Below are 14890 nucleotides of genomic sequence, written 5' to 3'. Positions count from 1 at the left end.
TGTCCTTCCTCAAATTAGGAGACCAAAATTGCACACATTCTCCAGGTGCGGTCTCACCAGGGCCCTGTGCAACTGCAGTAGGACCTCCTTGCTCCTAAACTAAAATCCTCTTGCAATGAAGGCCAACATGCCATTAGCTTTCTTCACTGTCAAATGTCTACTGTTAAAATAGAGTTAAATCCTTAATTTTATAGGGTAGAAAGTGACCTGTGGTACAATTAAAAAAAAGACTTACAATAAATGATTCAACTCAACTCGTCATTTATCTCCGTTACCCTCTCCCCTCCAAAAGAGGGAAGCTAAATGGTACATTACCTTTGGAGCATTTGCAGCTATTTTTGCTGCTTCGGAATAGTTTCCCTGAGCGAAGAGAGTATTGAATTTCCGAGCGAATAGTTCCTCTGCTCCAGCCAGGTTATTGCGCACAGCCATGCGCAGGGCAAGGTCTGGATTCTGCAACACATTCGTAATGTAAGGGATGATGTTCTCCTCTTCAACACAAACCGACAACACCTGCAAAAGACAAAAATATGTTGTTTTTTTAATTTTGTCCAGGAGAAACAGTGCTGAAAAAAGCAAAATCAATTTCATGAATACCAAGGTTGTCTTTAGGACAATCCATACAAGAGCAATGTCATACAGTCAGTTAAACAGCAAAGATGCAGGCCCTTCAGCTCAACACATCATGTCAACCTCTCAGTCTGAAGAAGGGTCTTAACCCAAAACCTCACCTATTCCTTCTATCCAGAGATGCTGCCTGTCCCACGAGTTACTCCAGTATTTTGTGTCAATCTCCGGTGCAAACCAGCACTGCAGTTCCTTTCTACACATCATGCTAACCAAATAGTCTAATCGAGCAAGCCCCACTTGCCTGCATCTGGCTCAAACCTCTCCTACCAATGCCCCTGTCCAATTGTCTTTCACATATTTTAATTGCACTGACCTCTATCGCCTCCTCTGGAAACTCTCTCCATATACTCTGAAAAAACTATCCCCAGGGATAAACTTTCAATCTATGCCCCTCATGAGTTTCTGCACCAAGGTTACCCCTCATGCTTCTACATTCCAAGGCCGAAAATTCTGCCCATCCAGTTTCTTACAACTCAATCTCAGTCATGGCAATATTCTCAAATCTTTATTGCACCTTTTCCAGTAATCTGCTTAGTTTTAAAGGTGAATCCATTGTTTTGCATCCAACTTTTAATGAAAAGAGCTTTCACTAAATGGCAATATTGAATGCAATTTAAATGCAAGATCACTTTCAATTGCCAAAAGAAACCGACTCTCATCTTAAAGACAAAATTAGGTTTTTTTTCTCCTTGAAATAAGTTCGCATGGGAGGCATCGCATCAATCCAAATTCAAAAGTAACTTACACGTAGGTGGCATAGGCTTTAAATTTCCATACATAGATTGTAAGTGGTCAGCAACAAAATGTTTACCCTCATTCTGGTTGGTCCCTTATAGCAACCAAATCAAATCTACAGTTAACAGCTATCTGTTGAAATTGCATTTAGCGTTTAGCCCAATATCCGGAAACCCATCTGGCAATCTTTATTGAATAGGATAGTACACATGGATTTCTGGGACACATTTACCAGGGTTTCCCCTGGAAGGACTGCTGCAATCCCTGGATGGAGGCGAGGGAGGTGGTACAAAGACAGGTGTTACATCTCCTGTAGTTGAAGGGAAAAGTACCTGGGGAGAGGGTGGTTTGCGTGGGAAGGGATGAGTGAAGCAAGGATTTGCAGAGGGATCAGTTTCTGTGGTAGGCGGAATGGGGTGGAGATGGGAAGACGCGACTGGAGGTGGGATCACATTGGAGGTGACAGAAACATCAGATGTTAATGTTTGGATATGGAGGCTGGTGGGGAGAAAGGTGAAGACCAAGAAACGTCCATCCTTGTTCTGTCTGGGGGGGGGGGGGGGGGGGAGGGGGGGGCGATAAAAGAACTAAGGGAGACAGGAGACGCAGGTGATAGATCCATTTCTGGCAGCAGGGAAACCACATTTACTAAAGAGGACATCTCAGATTTCCTAGAATGGAAAGTTTCATCTTTGGAACAGATGCAGCAGAGACCAAGGAATTGAGAGTAGAATGATAAAGTTAACTGACCCATGAGCTGGTGCAATTGGTGTATCAATTCACAGAACAGTTGTTAAAAATCAGACCGTAAGATTTCACCCGTTCATGTGGTTTATTCTCAAGATCCGAATGAACTAGGTTGACCAGTGCAACATGATATATTCTCCATTTCATAGTATCCAATCAGCCTATTCATTTGCTTGGTATTGGATGGGAAAGTTGCCATAGTAATCATTTGCATAATTTAAGTTTACAAAGCAAAATTGCATTCAGAAATGCAAGCCTAATTTCAGAGCTTCCTATAGATCACGAAAATGCAGTGTGGTTCAAGTAAAAGGTAATCTACCAGCAGGAAATTAATCTTAGTCCATTTGAGGTCCTTGCACAACAGGCAGAATTAGTTACTCTGTAAGGGCAAACATATCAAGTTTACACTAAATGCAGGATTTTAAATATGGAAAATTTAAGTACCAAACATAAATATTGCCAATACCGTTTCTGACCTTGCCCTTGTGCCACAGAGTGGAAATTTTAAAATGTTTTTTTGAACCATTCATTTTAATGCAGACTTCATTTCAAACTGGCACCCGGGACAGGCTGGGTTAGCACCCCAGTCTGTCTTTCATGAGAAAGACACCCAATAAAGGTATGGAAAGGCCTAATGAACCACCGTGGCCTAAAAATCCATTAGGCGAGAATGAAATGCTCGGAGAAGGAGAAAGAGGTACAGCGCACAGGCCTTGAACCTGGTGAGACCCATGAGGAGCCCGGCCAGGACTCACCCCACAGAGCCCAGTCCCTCCACTCACTAGTCTCCCAACCCCTGCAGAGGAGTTATTAAGATGGCTGATCCGTGGGCGGTTGCTGCTGGGATGCAAGTCGGGGCCTGATCAACCCCGGCTGGGTCGCCTGGGCCGCCTGGTCGACGGTGTCTGATGTTGTGAGACCCGAAACACCCGATGATCCCAGGTCACATCACTGAGGATGTGTCCCAGCGCATCTAGATGATGTTTATTTTTCAGACTTGCTGATGGAGGTTAGAACAGGCTCAAATATTACAGCCACAAAGCTCAATGCTCCAACATGTCGATAGATTTCAGGGTATGGAATCAAGTGTCGAGATAGTGTCGTTAAGATCAACCATGATCTTGTGGAGGAGACGAGTGGCAGAGTGACCTTCTTCTGCTTCATCATATTTAGATTATATTCCTGCATTTCTAAGGTGTCCTTGTGGGAATAAACCGCAGGCAGCATGTGATAGCGGCAACAGCAGACACCAAGCAGCAAAATACATCTGTTCTCCAGTTAACACAAACAAGTGTATCATGAAGAGTAGATGGTCTTTAAGTCGATTGTGTAGATTAAATGCAAACTAGCAGAGTAATCTCTTTGAAAACCTCAGGATGCAGGTCACAGGGTAGTGGGAAATACCACCTCGTTCCCATGTCTCCAGTTAAGATTAAGGTATTTTTTGTCAAGTTTGCAAGTTAAACAATTTATTTTTTATTTTTTAAAGATTATCTATTTCTAGTCTAACTAGTGCTTTCATGTTCTTATCCTCAAGCATGTTTGTGCGATTCAAATGCTGATATTGTTCCAGCCATGCCTTGCTTAGTTTGGCCTAAAGAATATACACACCTTCATGGTTTGCTCAATTGATGTTCATGTTTATTTTGATTTAGCGATATTTGCACACTTCAAATGTAGGAAGTTTAGACAAGTTAAGCCAGGCAATAACCATCGTTTAAAAAAAAAAAGTCTGAAGAAAGGTCCCGACCCAAAACATCACTTATCCATGTTCTCTAGGATGATGCCTGACCCGCTGAGTATTGGAACAGTCAGTAGCAGATGCATTAAATAGCTACAGGCAGAGGAGCTGAACAGTTTTGGCATCAAAGGGATTATAGATGTAGGGGGATCCATTCAGTATTTAACTGCAAACAGCTCTGAACTGACCAATGTTAAATCAGCAGATGAGGGACTGAGGAATGTGCCATCAAACATTTAGAAGCCAATGCCAAGCTTGAAGGGGAAGTGTAGATCCAAAGGGACACCAGGACAAAATCAATTTATAATCTCTGCTAAATTAGCAGAATTAAGAAAAACGGTAATGACCATGTGCTACTCATACATTTTACACTTCTAAAACCCACAGTTCAGCTGGAAAGACTGTTGTCCACAGCGCCAGAGACAGAGGTTTGATTCTTGCCTCAGTGTGGAGTTTCCACTTTCTCCCTGTGACTATAAGGGTTTCCTCTGGGTGCTCCTTTTTCCTACCACATCCCAAAGACTTTCAGGTCCATAAATCAATTCACCTCTAAATTGCCCCAATTTTGTTGGGAGAGGATGAGAAAGTAGGATATCAAAGAACTAGTGTGAATGGGTAATGGATGCAGCATGGTCTCTGTTGGCTAAAGGGCCAATTTCTATGCTGCCAAATATAACAACTTCTGCCAATTCAGTTGCTAAAAAACTCAATGGGCCAACACTGTGCAGATCATAGATTCAAAGAGAGTTGCCCAAAATTCCTCAAGTTGTATAGAACAACCATTTCTCCAAAATAGAAATAGTCACCAGATCATCCATTTGCTCCTTAAGAAATACTTGCACAAAACTCAAGTTGGCATGTAATAACTTTGAACTCTGGTTCAAAGTAACGAAAACTTACAACTTTGTTCAACCACCACATACCTGGCCCTTCCTGTTTACTCCAATTATTCCAGCAGTAGCGTCATGTCCTGCTGTAACGAAGATGGTCTCGCCACTAATCCTGTTCATGTAGATGCAGGTACCAGTCTCCAAATCATACAAGTGGATGTATCCATATTTAGTGATCAGGAAGACAACATCATGTTTCACACTTATCTTGAAATAAAAAGATAGTGTTAATTTCATTTTGCATGCAAATTAAAGATTGAATGCATTAGCTTTGGTACCTGTTGCCTTTAGAATCCTATTGTTCTTCTTCAGTAACCTGCTACTAACATAGCTTGGATGCTGCATACAACACCTTCAAATCATTGATAATGCACTATCATAGAGGTCTATGCTGATTAATATGGCCTATTGTGCACCAAGTATTGCGCATGAAACAAAAGGAGAGGATTGATGTGTTCAAATATGTGTGTACAGTTAGATCGGTACACTTGCAATGTTAAGACTATATTCTAAACAGCAAATTTTTTTTGCAAGACTTTTTGTGGAATGAAATAATGGATAGGCTGAGTGATCAATTCAGATACAGTAAACAAAAAATGCAATCATGAAACCAAGCCAGACCAGGAATTTTAAAAGTTGCAACCGTGAAACTAGTCTCCACAAATCAACATGAAACCCCTGATCACTGTGCAATATTTAACAGTCCAATGCATGGAGAATGAGACTTCAATCATTAACATTGTTTTAGTTTACTCCACAACCGTTAGGACACAGGTCAAAAGGGCATGTGATAACAGCATATGGTTACACACTGACACTTTGAGAAGATGACTCAGCAATTCTAAAGGAAAAGCGCAGGACTTAAGTGAAGTGAACATCTGCGTGGAGCTGCAGGAGATGGGAAAGGACCACAATGAATATTCCTCTTTGTTTTACTGGGGAACATATATTGGAATGTCTTGGGGATACACTGCAATACAGTAGAGGTCTACATCATAAGTACTGGACACCATAAAACATGTGAAAGTAGAAAAATCTCTGGGGCACGATCAAGTACATTCAATACTGGGAAGCTGAAGACATTGTGCCAGTCCTGTCTGAGATGCTCCTACAGAAAACATAACAGAAAAGACAGTATGGGAATGGGAAAGTGAGTTAGAATGGTTAGCGGCCGAGAGATCCAGCAGGCCTTTGTGGACAGAGTGCATTTGATGAAAAATTCACCGTGGGGCTTTTCTGATGTTATGTAATTTACTACGTCAGCCAAGTTTTGGATTCAGAAGGCAATTGTAAATAAACAGCAATTTTTTTTAAATGGCGATTTGTTTGGCCAGCATGCACTATCATGATAACTGGGAGTCAGAACTATCCAAGAGGAAATAATTTGTGGTATTATGGAGAGGCCAGAGGAGTGGGATTAGATGGATTACTGGTGCACAAACTTGACCGGTGCATAAACCCGACAGACTAAGGGCTCTCCCTTGGTTAACAACTACATTTTATTAACATGCAAGTACCACTTGATATTGAATTACTGTAAGCCAATACACAAGTGTGCAACAGTCCACAAACCTGTTAAGACTTTGCCATTAAATATTCACTGGTCTGGATAGTTTACCAGTCCAAAATGTTGATACTACACAAGAACAATTCCTTCAGCCCACAAAACTAATCTCCTTTACCTTTCACATGATCTATATTCCTCCATTCTTGCATACCCATGTGCCTATCTAAAAGCCTATTAAATGCTACTATTGTATCTGCCTCCACCACCAACCCTGGCAGCGTGTTCCAGACACCAACCTTTGTTTTTTGTTTTTTTAATAATATAAATTGCCCCACGTCTCATTTGCCTGTCACCTTAAAGCCATACCCGCCAGACTTTGACATTCCCACCCTGGGAAAAAGATTCTGACCGTCTGCCCGTTCAATGCCTCAATTCTGTACACTTCTATCAGGCTTCCCCTCAGCTTACCAATCAATTGTCCTCAAAGGATCACTACTGCAACCTCAAGTAAAACAGTTTAAACATACCTGCATCGCAACAGGAAAGTCATTCTGTGCTTCTGGTGGGAAAAAGACATCCACTGCCTTCTTGGCAAAAGGCTGATTCCCTGTCGGAGGGGTACCAACTTCAATGATGTGCAGCTACAAAGAAGCAAATTATATTAAAGCATTCCCAGGTAATAGACAATTAAGCATCGTAAATAAATAAATCCATTGAATAATAGACTAAAACATTTTGGACAACAGCATTATTCCTGTACATTTATACCTATTCTAGCGCGATTCCTGGCAGACAGGGTCAAATATTTGAATTGCCAGTTGGACAATCTCTACTCAAATAGGAGTTATTGATCTATGCAGACCAGAAAGTTTAAGCCTTCATTAATGTGCCATTTGATGGAACTGCCAAAGGTACCAGGCAAGTTTTGAGACCGTTCAGACGCAGACAGTCAATGATAGAATCCAAAGGATTGAAAAATAGAGGAACTCAGCAGATTAACTGGAGTCAATTACTCAGTAAGCTGGGCAAATGCCATGCCCTGATGCAGGGTCAACCCAAAGTGTCAACTATCCCTTTGCCTTCACATATGCCACCTGACCCTCTGAGTTCCTCCAGCAGTTTGGTTTGAGGTTGACAACCAAAATTGCTAGAACCATATTTCCTCATGTACTAATGACAAGCTTGCAGCTTGTTTTAGTCTAAAAGATCAATCCATGTAAAGTTGCAAGCAACAGAAATGTGGAGGTAAAAAGGCTCAGTTGCAGGGTCAGGAGAGCCTGCACTGCCAAGAATTCAAGTATTACACTCCCACCCCCAAGAAAACAAAAACTGCCTGTATGGTTTGCCAACCATGGGGGCAGGGGGTTTGCAACAAAATTAGTTCAGAGCTCCTAATGAATTTCTTCCCAGCATCCTTAAACAAGGATAGGTTCCTGTCAAAGCACTGAAATTAAGGCAGCAATTGCTCAGCAAGGCAAAGCTATACCGTGCTACTTCACGCAATGGACTCACCTTCCCTCCAGCCTGACCTCTTACAGCAAAGCAGAACAAAGTCGACTCCTCTGCATTGCCTTCCATTTTGAACTGTGCAAAAGCTGCTGCATGTCCTTCGATTGGCTGAGATACTTTCCTATCCAGGGAGTACAGCTGCATTGCACCCACTACACGGTTTTGCTATTATTAAAAAAAAAGAACACAAATTAACAACTTTGGTTCTACCCCCAAAACAAAAATGGACACTAAAAGCGCATAAAGGCAACATGACTCAGAGTCAAACAAATGTAATCAACGAAAAGCCATATATACTATTGTGCAGAAGTATACAACTATTTTACAAAAAAGACACTTGTGCATTTACAATTATATCATGACAGCAACTTGTTCTAGCACTTTTTTCCTTATTCTGCCTATATGATTTAAATTTGTTTCAATCAGTACCATTCATTAAAGGGCAGCACAATGCCACAGCTGCTGAACCAGCAACAGAGACCTAGGTTCGATCTCAACCTCAGGTGCCTTTTGTTGTGGAGCTTGCATGTTCTCCGTGACCACCTGGGTCACCACGGGGTCCGCGGTATCCTCCTACATCCCAAATACCTGCTGGTTTGTTGGTAAATTGGACTATAAAATTGCCCCCGAATGTGAGTAGTTGCAAAAGTGGGATAACATGCAACTAGTGTGAACAAGTGATTGGTGGCTGGAATGGACTCAGTGGGATGCAGAGCCCATTTCCCTGCTGCATCCTCCAAAGTAACAATACAAGTTTAAATGTGAATTTATACCCAGTATCATACTACCCCACCACCCCAGAAACAAAGGGAAACCAAATGCATTTTCAACAAACTAATGGACATTAGAATTATGCCATGTGCAGATGTTAAGCATCCTTGTATCCATTTAAAAGGGCTAGTATACATACCTGAGCAGAGATGCCAATAAGAAGTAACCATTTCTGCTTAGCATCAGTACGATAATTGATGATCTGGCAGCCTGCTAGACTGGAATGTCTATCAAAGACCTTCATGGGCTGAGACTCTCCCTCCATACTCCAGTGATAGACAGCTGTGTCGGTCACCAGGGCAATCGTGTTCAGAGAGATCCACTTCCAGAAAGTGACATCGTCCACCATAGTGTGAGCTTTCATCTTACTTTTCATTTCAATGTTAAATATTTGCAGCGTTTTTCCAGCTATAGGAATTTGAACAAAGTTCATCCAAAAATCAAGACCAAGATTCTGCCAAATTGCTCAATCTTTATTCTGCTCTCCACACATCCCCTTCTGATCTTTTAATGCCACAATTGATTACCTCTTGATCAGCGGCACACAAACTAAATTATCTCAGCTGAAGTCAAATTTTAGTTTCAAATTGGTGAAGGATTAATTGAAGAGTCTTCAGGAACAGACTGTTTTTGATACAAGCATTTTAAACAGAAGAAGTGAGCAATAAAGGCATTTGAGCAATGCAGCATATATATATATATATATATAGTTATTGTAAAAAGATTTAATTTTTACAAAATTGCACTACATGTGAATGGTGGCAGGCCCAAACCAGTCAGACATTCATCTGTATGCATTACTAGAACAAACCACAGCACTCAAGGATGGGAACATCTACAGCTAGCACTTAACATGAGCCTACACAGGTGTTTCTACTTGCAAGAAACAGATATGGACCATGGTTATAGATTGAAAAACCATACATTCCTGGAATCTTGAAGTATTTTCAAGTTATCCTGTCCAAAAACCCACCCACAATTCAAAATGAATTACAAATTTAAGGCCAAAGTATTTCCAAATGATTCAAAATCCAAAAATGGGACATTTTGGTCTTTGCTAGTAGACTGCAACAATTGAAGACACATTGACGACATAAGGCACCATCTTTACTCAATTGTGGCCAAAGGGAAATTAATCTAATTTCTGCAAACATAATGACCAAGTTGAGAAAAAAACACTTATTTATTTTGTTCCCATCCCAAATGCTCAGTGATACACAACACTATGCCAATCAAGATGCAAAATTTAGACTCAAAAAAGTTCTGTTCTGGTCCGGTTCATAAAGTGCAACTCATATTTGTGTTCCTATGCTTTTATAAGTCAGACCTAACAAAATGCAAGTTGGCAGGCTTCAAAAATATTAAACTTATTATAATTCTGGCAGACTATAACCAGTGCAAACAAGTTTTGTTCAAAATCTTAAAAGGTTTTGATGATTTATTTCAAAAGGTTTAGTTTCTCGATTCAGTTCTGGATCAAAGCCTCAACCTCTATATATATATTATCCCTCTGCACAGGTGGAAACTCAAGCTGCAAATGGCCCAGGTTGAGTTAATCCATGCAAAAGATGCTGAAAGGCATATCAGGTGACAAATTCTGGAGGATAGACTGGTCACTTTGAAAATGAGGCACAAATTCAATGCTTCCAACTTTTGCTGCTACAGTAACTAGCATGGCATTGCAGAATCTTAATTCTGAAATGCGAAGATGGTTAAATTTTATAAACAGGACCAGTATCAGGAGTTTAGATTTAAAATAACTCACCATCTGCTTATACAAAAGAAAGCAGTAAAAAGAATGCAAGTAATTGAATCAGTAAAAATCTTCGCAAATGAAGCATCACAAAAGCTCAAGTGTTCTTTAGGTTAACATGTGATGTTATATGCACATTATATCAACATGAAACAATGGAGGATATTAGAAGCATTAATACATTTTCTCTTTAAAGAATGGCTGTGCTATCAAAATGAAATGACAGCAGCCAGATGGCAGAGGAAACTACCAAAGAAACAAAAACCTGCTGTAATTCCACTTCCATACTCATGTTAACTGTATGTCATCTTGGAAAAAAATGTTTTGTGGATTTTAACATTGGTGTGAAAGTTGAATATTTACAAAGATCCCTTTAATGACACACGAAACAATCAGATTCAGGTGCTGGTTGGGTATGAAGTCTAATCCAACAAAATGCTGCACTATATTCTTGTATTATGGATTCTACATGCTGTACAGTTAGGTCTTAGACATCTAACATCAAACTGAATGAAAACGACTTGTGCATAGACAAGTTTCATAGATTTTAAAAGCAGCACTGTTATGTAGCCTTGCACATCTCTAGTGTCTGTCTGTCTCTATCTATAATGGTATCACTGCATTAACAGGCTGAATTAACAATTCTGCTGCAACACCAACTACATCTAGGTATGACATGCTACTGGAGTTACACATTTTACCAGCACTCAGTGTTTAATGGCAACAGGGAATTTTATGTAAAAGTGGTTCAAACTACAATTGAGTTGAGTTAACCATACAGGCAATCAGAAATATTTCCCCACCATACACTCACATTTGAAAAGCTTGAAGTGTGTATACCAATTGATGCATCATTTCCAAAAGACTGTGCGCTTCAACTTGTCTGGAGTATCTAAGATTTTTGCTTCTCCTCTCATTCCAAGCTCAAGCCGACATTGAGTTTTCGCTCTCAGGATTTATTTTCAAAGTTGCCACAGTGGCCATAAAACTAAGCTTCAAGTTTAATTGTCAGCAATTTGTAGATAACTTACAGCTGTAATCTTGGACAGTCCAATTTAGGGTTTTTTTAAAAATGAAGTTAATGTTGACAGTGATGAAAACTATTCAGTGTTTGCAATAAAGTCGGGACACTTTCAACCAAAGTTAAATCCAGCAGGATCTAGGTTCCATTAAGCTTAATGCAAATAGGTCAAAGAAGCTTTCAATTATAGGTTCTGTTTTTAGGTAAAGTTTGAGGAAGTAAGCCTAAAATGTCAATTCCTACAGGGAAGGTTGTTTTAAACACCTCTATATGAGAAGCAGCCAATCACATATCATGCAGAAGTGGCCTCATGTCGAGATGCAATTTTTTATCAAACATACCATAAAAAACTGAAAACCAACAGTGGTTACATGGTCAAATATTCAAATAATTGTTCAGTTTGGTTCCAGCTAAAAGTCTGGTTGGCTCAATTCAAATCAAAGTGGTTTCAAAATTAGTGGCAATCAAGACACGATCTGAACAACTGTAGAATAAAGCACTGAACCATTCCGTAAACTGAAGGACAAGTCATTTGAGGGGTCAAAGCTCCAAGATGCTACATCGTAAACAGTGGATTCCAGGAAAGAATTACATTTGAAACTGAAGAGATTTCATTGCATAATCAACACCATTGAAAATATACAACTTTGTTCTGTTTGTAGCATCACTTCCTCAAGGCCAACCTTTAGCCTGAATTGATGGGGTATTTGGGAATGATACATTTTATTCCAGTCCTGCAACAAAGGGTTAACTGCAAGCACCAATACATGAACATTTAAAACAAAACAAAAAACAAATAAATAAATAGATAGATAAAAGAGTTGTGATTGAGTAGCATTTCAGGAATAGATTCTGATATGGCCACATAAGCTGTTTAAAAACAACATATTTAAATGCAGCAGGGAAGATGTGATCTTGTTGCAAATGGTGGGGGCCATATAAATTGGTCAGAGGAATTTGCAAACCAGAGGACTGGGAGAAATTTAGAATTACGTGGAATATAACACACTGTAAAAGCTTTATAAACGTGAATTTATAATGGCAAACAAGGAAATGGCAGACAAGTACTTTGGTTCTGTCTTCACTAAAGACACAAACAATCTCCCAGAAATACTAGGGGACCAAGGATCTAGTGGGAGGAACTGAAGGGAATCCACATTAGTCAGGAAATGGTGTTAGGTAAACTGTTGGGACTGAAGGCAGATAAATCCCCAGGGCCTGATGGTCTGCATCTTAGAGTACTCAAGGAGGTGGTCCTAGAAATCATGGATGCATTGGTGATCATTTTCCAATGTTCTCGTGACTCTGGATCAGTTCCCGTGAACTGGAGGGTAGCAAATGTAACCCCACTTTAAGATAGGAGGGAGAGAAAACGGGGAATTACAGACCCGTTAGCCTTACATTGGTAGTGGGGAAGATGCTCGAGTCGATTATTAAAGATGTAATAGCAGTGCATTTGGAAAGCATTGACAGGATCAGTCAAAGTCAGCATGGACTTATGAAGGGGAAATCATGCTCGACTAACCTTTGGGAATTTTTTGAGGATGTAACAAGTAGAATGGATAAGGGAGAGCCAGTGGATGTGGTGTATCTGGACTTTCAAAAAGCCTTTGACGGTCCCACACAAGAGATAAGTGTGCAAAATTAGAGCACATGGTATTGGCGGTAGGGCATTGACATGGATAGAGAACTGTTGGCAGGCAGGAAACAGAGTAGGAATTAACGGGTCCTTTTCAGAATGGCAGGCAGTGAATAGTGGGGTGCCGCAAGGCTCGGTGGTGGGTCCCCAGTTATTTACAATATATATTTATGATTTAGACGAGCGAATTAAATGTAACATCTCCAAGTTTGCGGATGACAAAGCTGGGTGGCAGTGTGAGCTGCGAGGAGGATGCTATGAGACTGCATGGTGACTTAAGATAGGCTGGGTGGATGGGCAGATGCAGTATAATGTGGAATCAGTGAGGTTATCCACTTTGGTGGCAAGAACAGGAAGTCAGATTATCTAAATGGTGTCAGATTAGGAAAATGGAAGGTTCAACGAGACCTGAGTGTCCTTGTACATCGGTCACTTAATGTAAGCATGCAGGTGCAGCAGGCAGCGAAGAAAGCTAATGACATGTTGGCCTTCATTGCGTGAGGATTTGAGTTTTGGAGCAAAGAGGTCCTACTGCAGTTGTACGGGGCCTGGTGAGACCACACCTGGAATATTGTGTGCAGTTTTGGTCTCCTAATTTGAGGAAGGACATTATTGCTATTGAGGGAGTGCTGTTTAGCTTCACCAGGTTAGTTCCCATGATGGCTGGACTGACATATAATGAAAGAATGGATCGACTGGGCTTATGTTCACTGGAATTAAGACGGATGAGGGAGGGTCTAATGGAAACATAAATCTTAAGGGATTGCATAGGCTAGATGCAGAAAAAAAAATGTTCCCCATGTTGGAAGAGTCCAGAACCATGGGGGTCACAGTTTCAGAATAAGGGGTAGGCCATTTAGGACTGAGATGAAGAAAAACATTTTCACCCAGTCGTGAATCTGTGGAATTCTCTGCCACAGAAGGCAGTGGAGGCCAATTCACTGGATGTTTTCAAGAGTTAGATTTAGCTAATGGAATCAAGGGATATGGAGGAAAAGCAGGAACGTGGTACTGATTTTGGATGATCAGCCATGATTTTATTGAATGGCGGTGCTGGTTCGAAGGGCCGAATGGCCTACTCCTGCACCTATTTTATATGATTTAAATTGGTGTCGCTGTTCTATAGTTATTAGTTGACTAGATCACAAGTTTTACAGACAGTTGATAATGCGATTATGATTGATGGTGCAAGTCTTAACTCCAATTTTACACAAAATATTTAAGCCTACAACAATTTGGCCTCACAATCAATAAAGATCAGTCATTGGGGGGGAAAACCAAAAATACTTGGGATCTGTTGACCAAAATAAAATAAAAATAATCTCACCTTTTAATGCAATAACCTTGCTGGCCGGGTTCATAATGGCACTATCGGCTGAGATTGGACGGCGAATGGGATTGGTGGGATCATTCATGTCAATGATAACCACTTGGGCTTGCTCACCAACTTTTTCCCGAATACAGATGAACTTGTCAGATTCCATTGTAAGGGTGCTGAACCCAATATTAGCAGGATTAATGCCCAGATTTTGGAGCTGAAAAAAAAGTTTCAACCGGTCAACATTAAATACATTTATGAACAAGGAGAGTGAAAATATTCACAGTGGTATTTAACATTGATTCACTAAATGGCTAGTCAAGTTCTGCTTGAAGTATCGGGGACATAAACAGTGCCCTCCATAATGTTTGGGAGAAAAACCCATCATTTATTTATTTGGCTCTGTACTCCACAATTTGAGATTTGTAATAGAAAACAATCACTTGTGGTTAAAGTGCATATTGTTAGATTTTATTAAAGGTATTTTTTTATGCATTTTGGTTTCACCATGTAGAAATTACAGCTGCGCTTATACATAGTCCCACCATTTCAGGACACGATAATGTTTGGGACATATGTGATTGCTCAGGTGTGTTTAATTGCCTCCTTAATGCAGGTATAATAGAGCT

At 40.3% G+C, this 14890-nt stretch overlaps 1 protein-coding gene across 4 annotated transcripts in view; it reads right to left on the bottom strand.

The window, feature by feature from the left end:
• cltc (clathrin heavy chain) overlaps positions 1-14890 on the bottom strand; it is an 82381-nt gene that overhangs the window by 38734 nt on the left and 28757 nt on the right. For 2 of the 4 annotated variants that reach the window (XM_033045771.1, XM_033045774.1), the window contains exons 3-9: positions 14271-14478; positions 10296-10298; positions 8670-8938; positions 7763-7924; positions 6778-6891; positions 4777-4950; positions 316-513 (exon numbers count right to left, since the gene is read on the bottom strand). In XM_033045771.1, coding sequence (XP_032901662.1) covers positions 316-513; positions 4777-4950; positions 6778-6891; positions 7763-7924; positions 8670-8938; positions 10296-10298; positions 14271-14478 — 1128 coding nt within the window. The remainder of the gene's footprint in view (positions 1-315; positions 514-4776; positions 4951-6777; positions 6892-7762; positions 7925-8669; positions 8939-10295; positions 10299-14270; positions 14479-14890) is intronic. The other 2 variants (XM_033045773.1, XM_033045775.1) reach the window with 1 other exon arrangement.

This window comes from Amblyraja radiata, chromosome 28 (assembly GCF_010909765.2).
Source record: "Amblyraja radiata isolate CabotCenter1 chromosome 28, sAmbRad1.1.pri, whole genome shotgun sequence".
In the NCBI taxonomy this organism is placed as follows: Eukaryota; Metazoa; Chordata; class Chondrichthyes; order Rajiformes; family Rajidae; genus Amblyraja; species Amblyraja radiata.
Note: the sequence above shows the minus strand (reverse complement) of the source record. Positions and strands in the feature narration are given on the sequence as shown.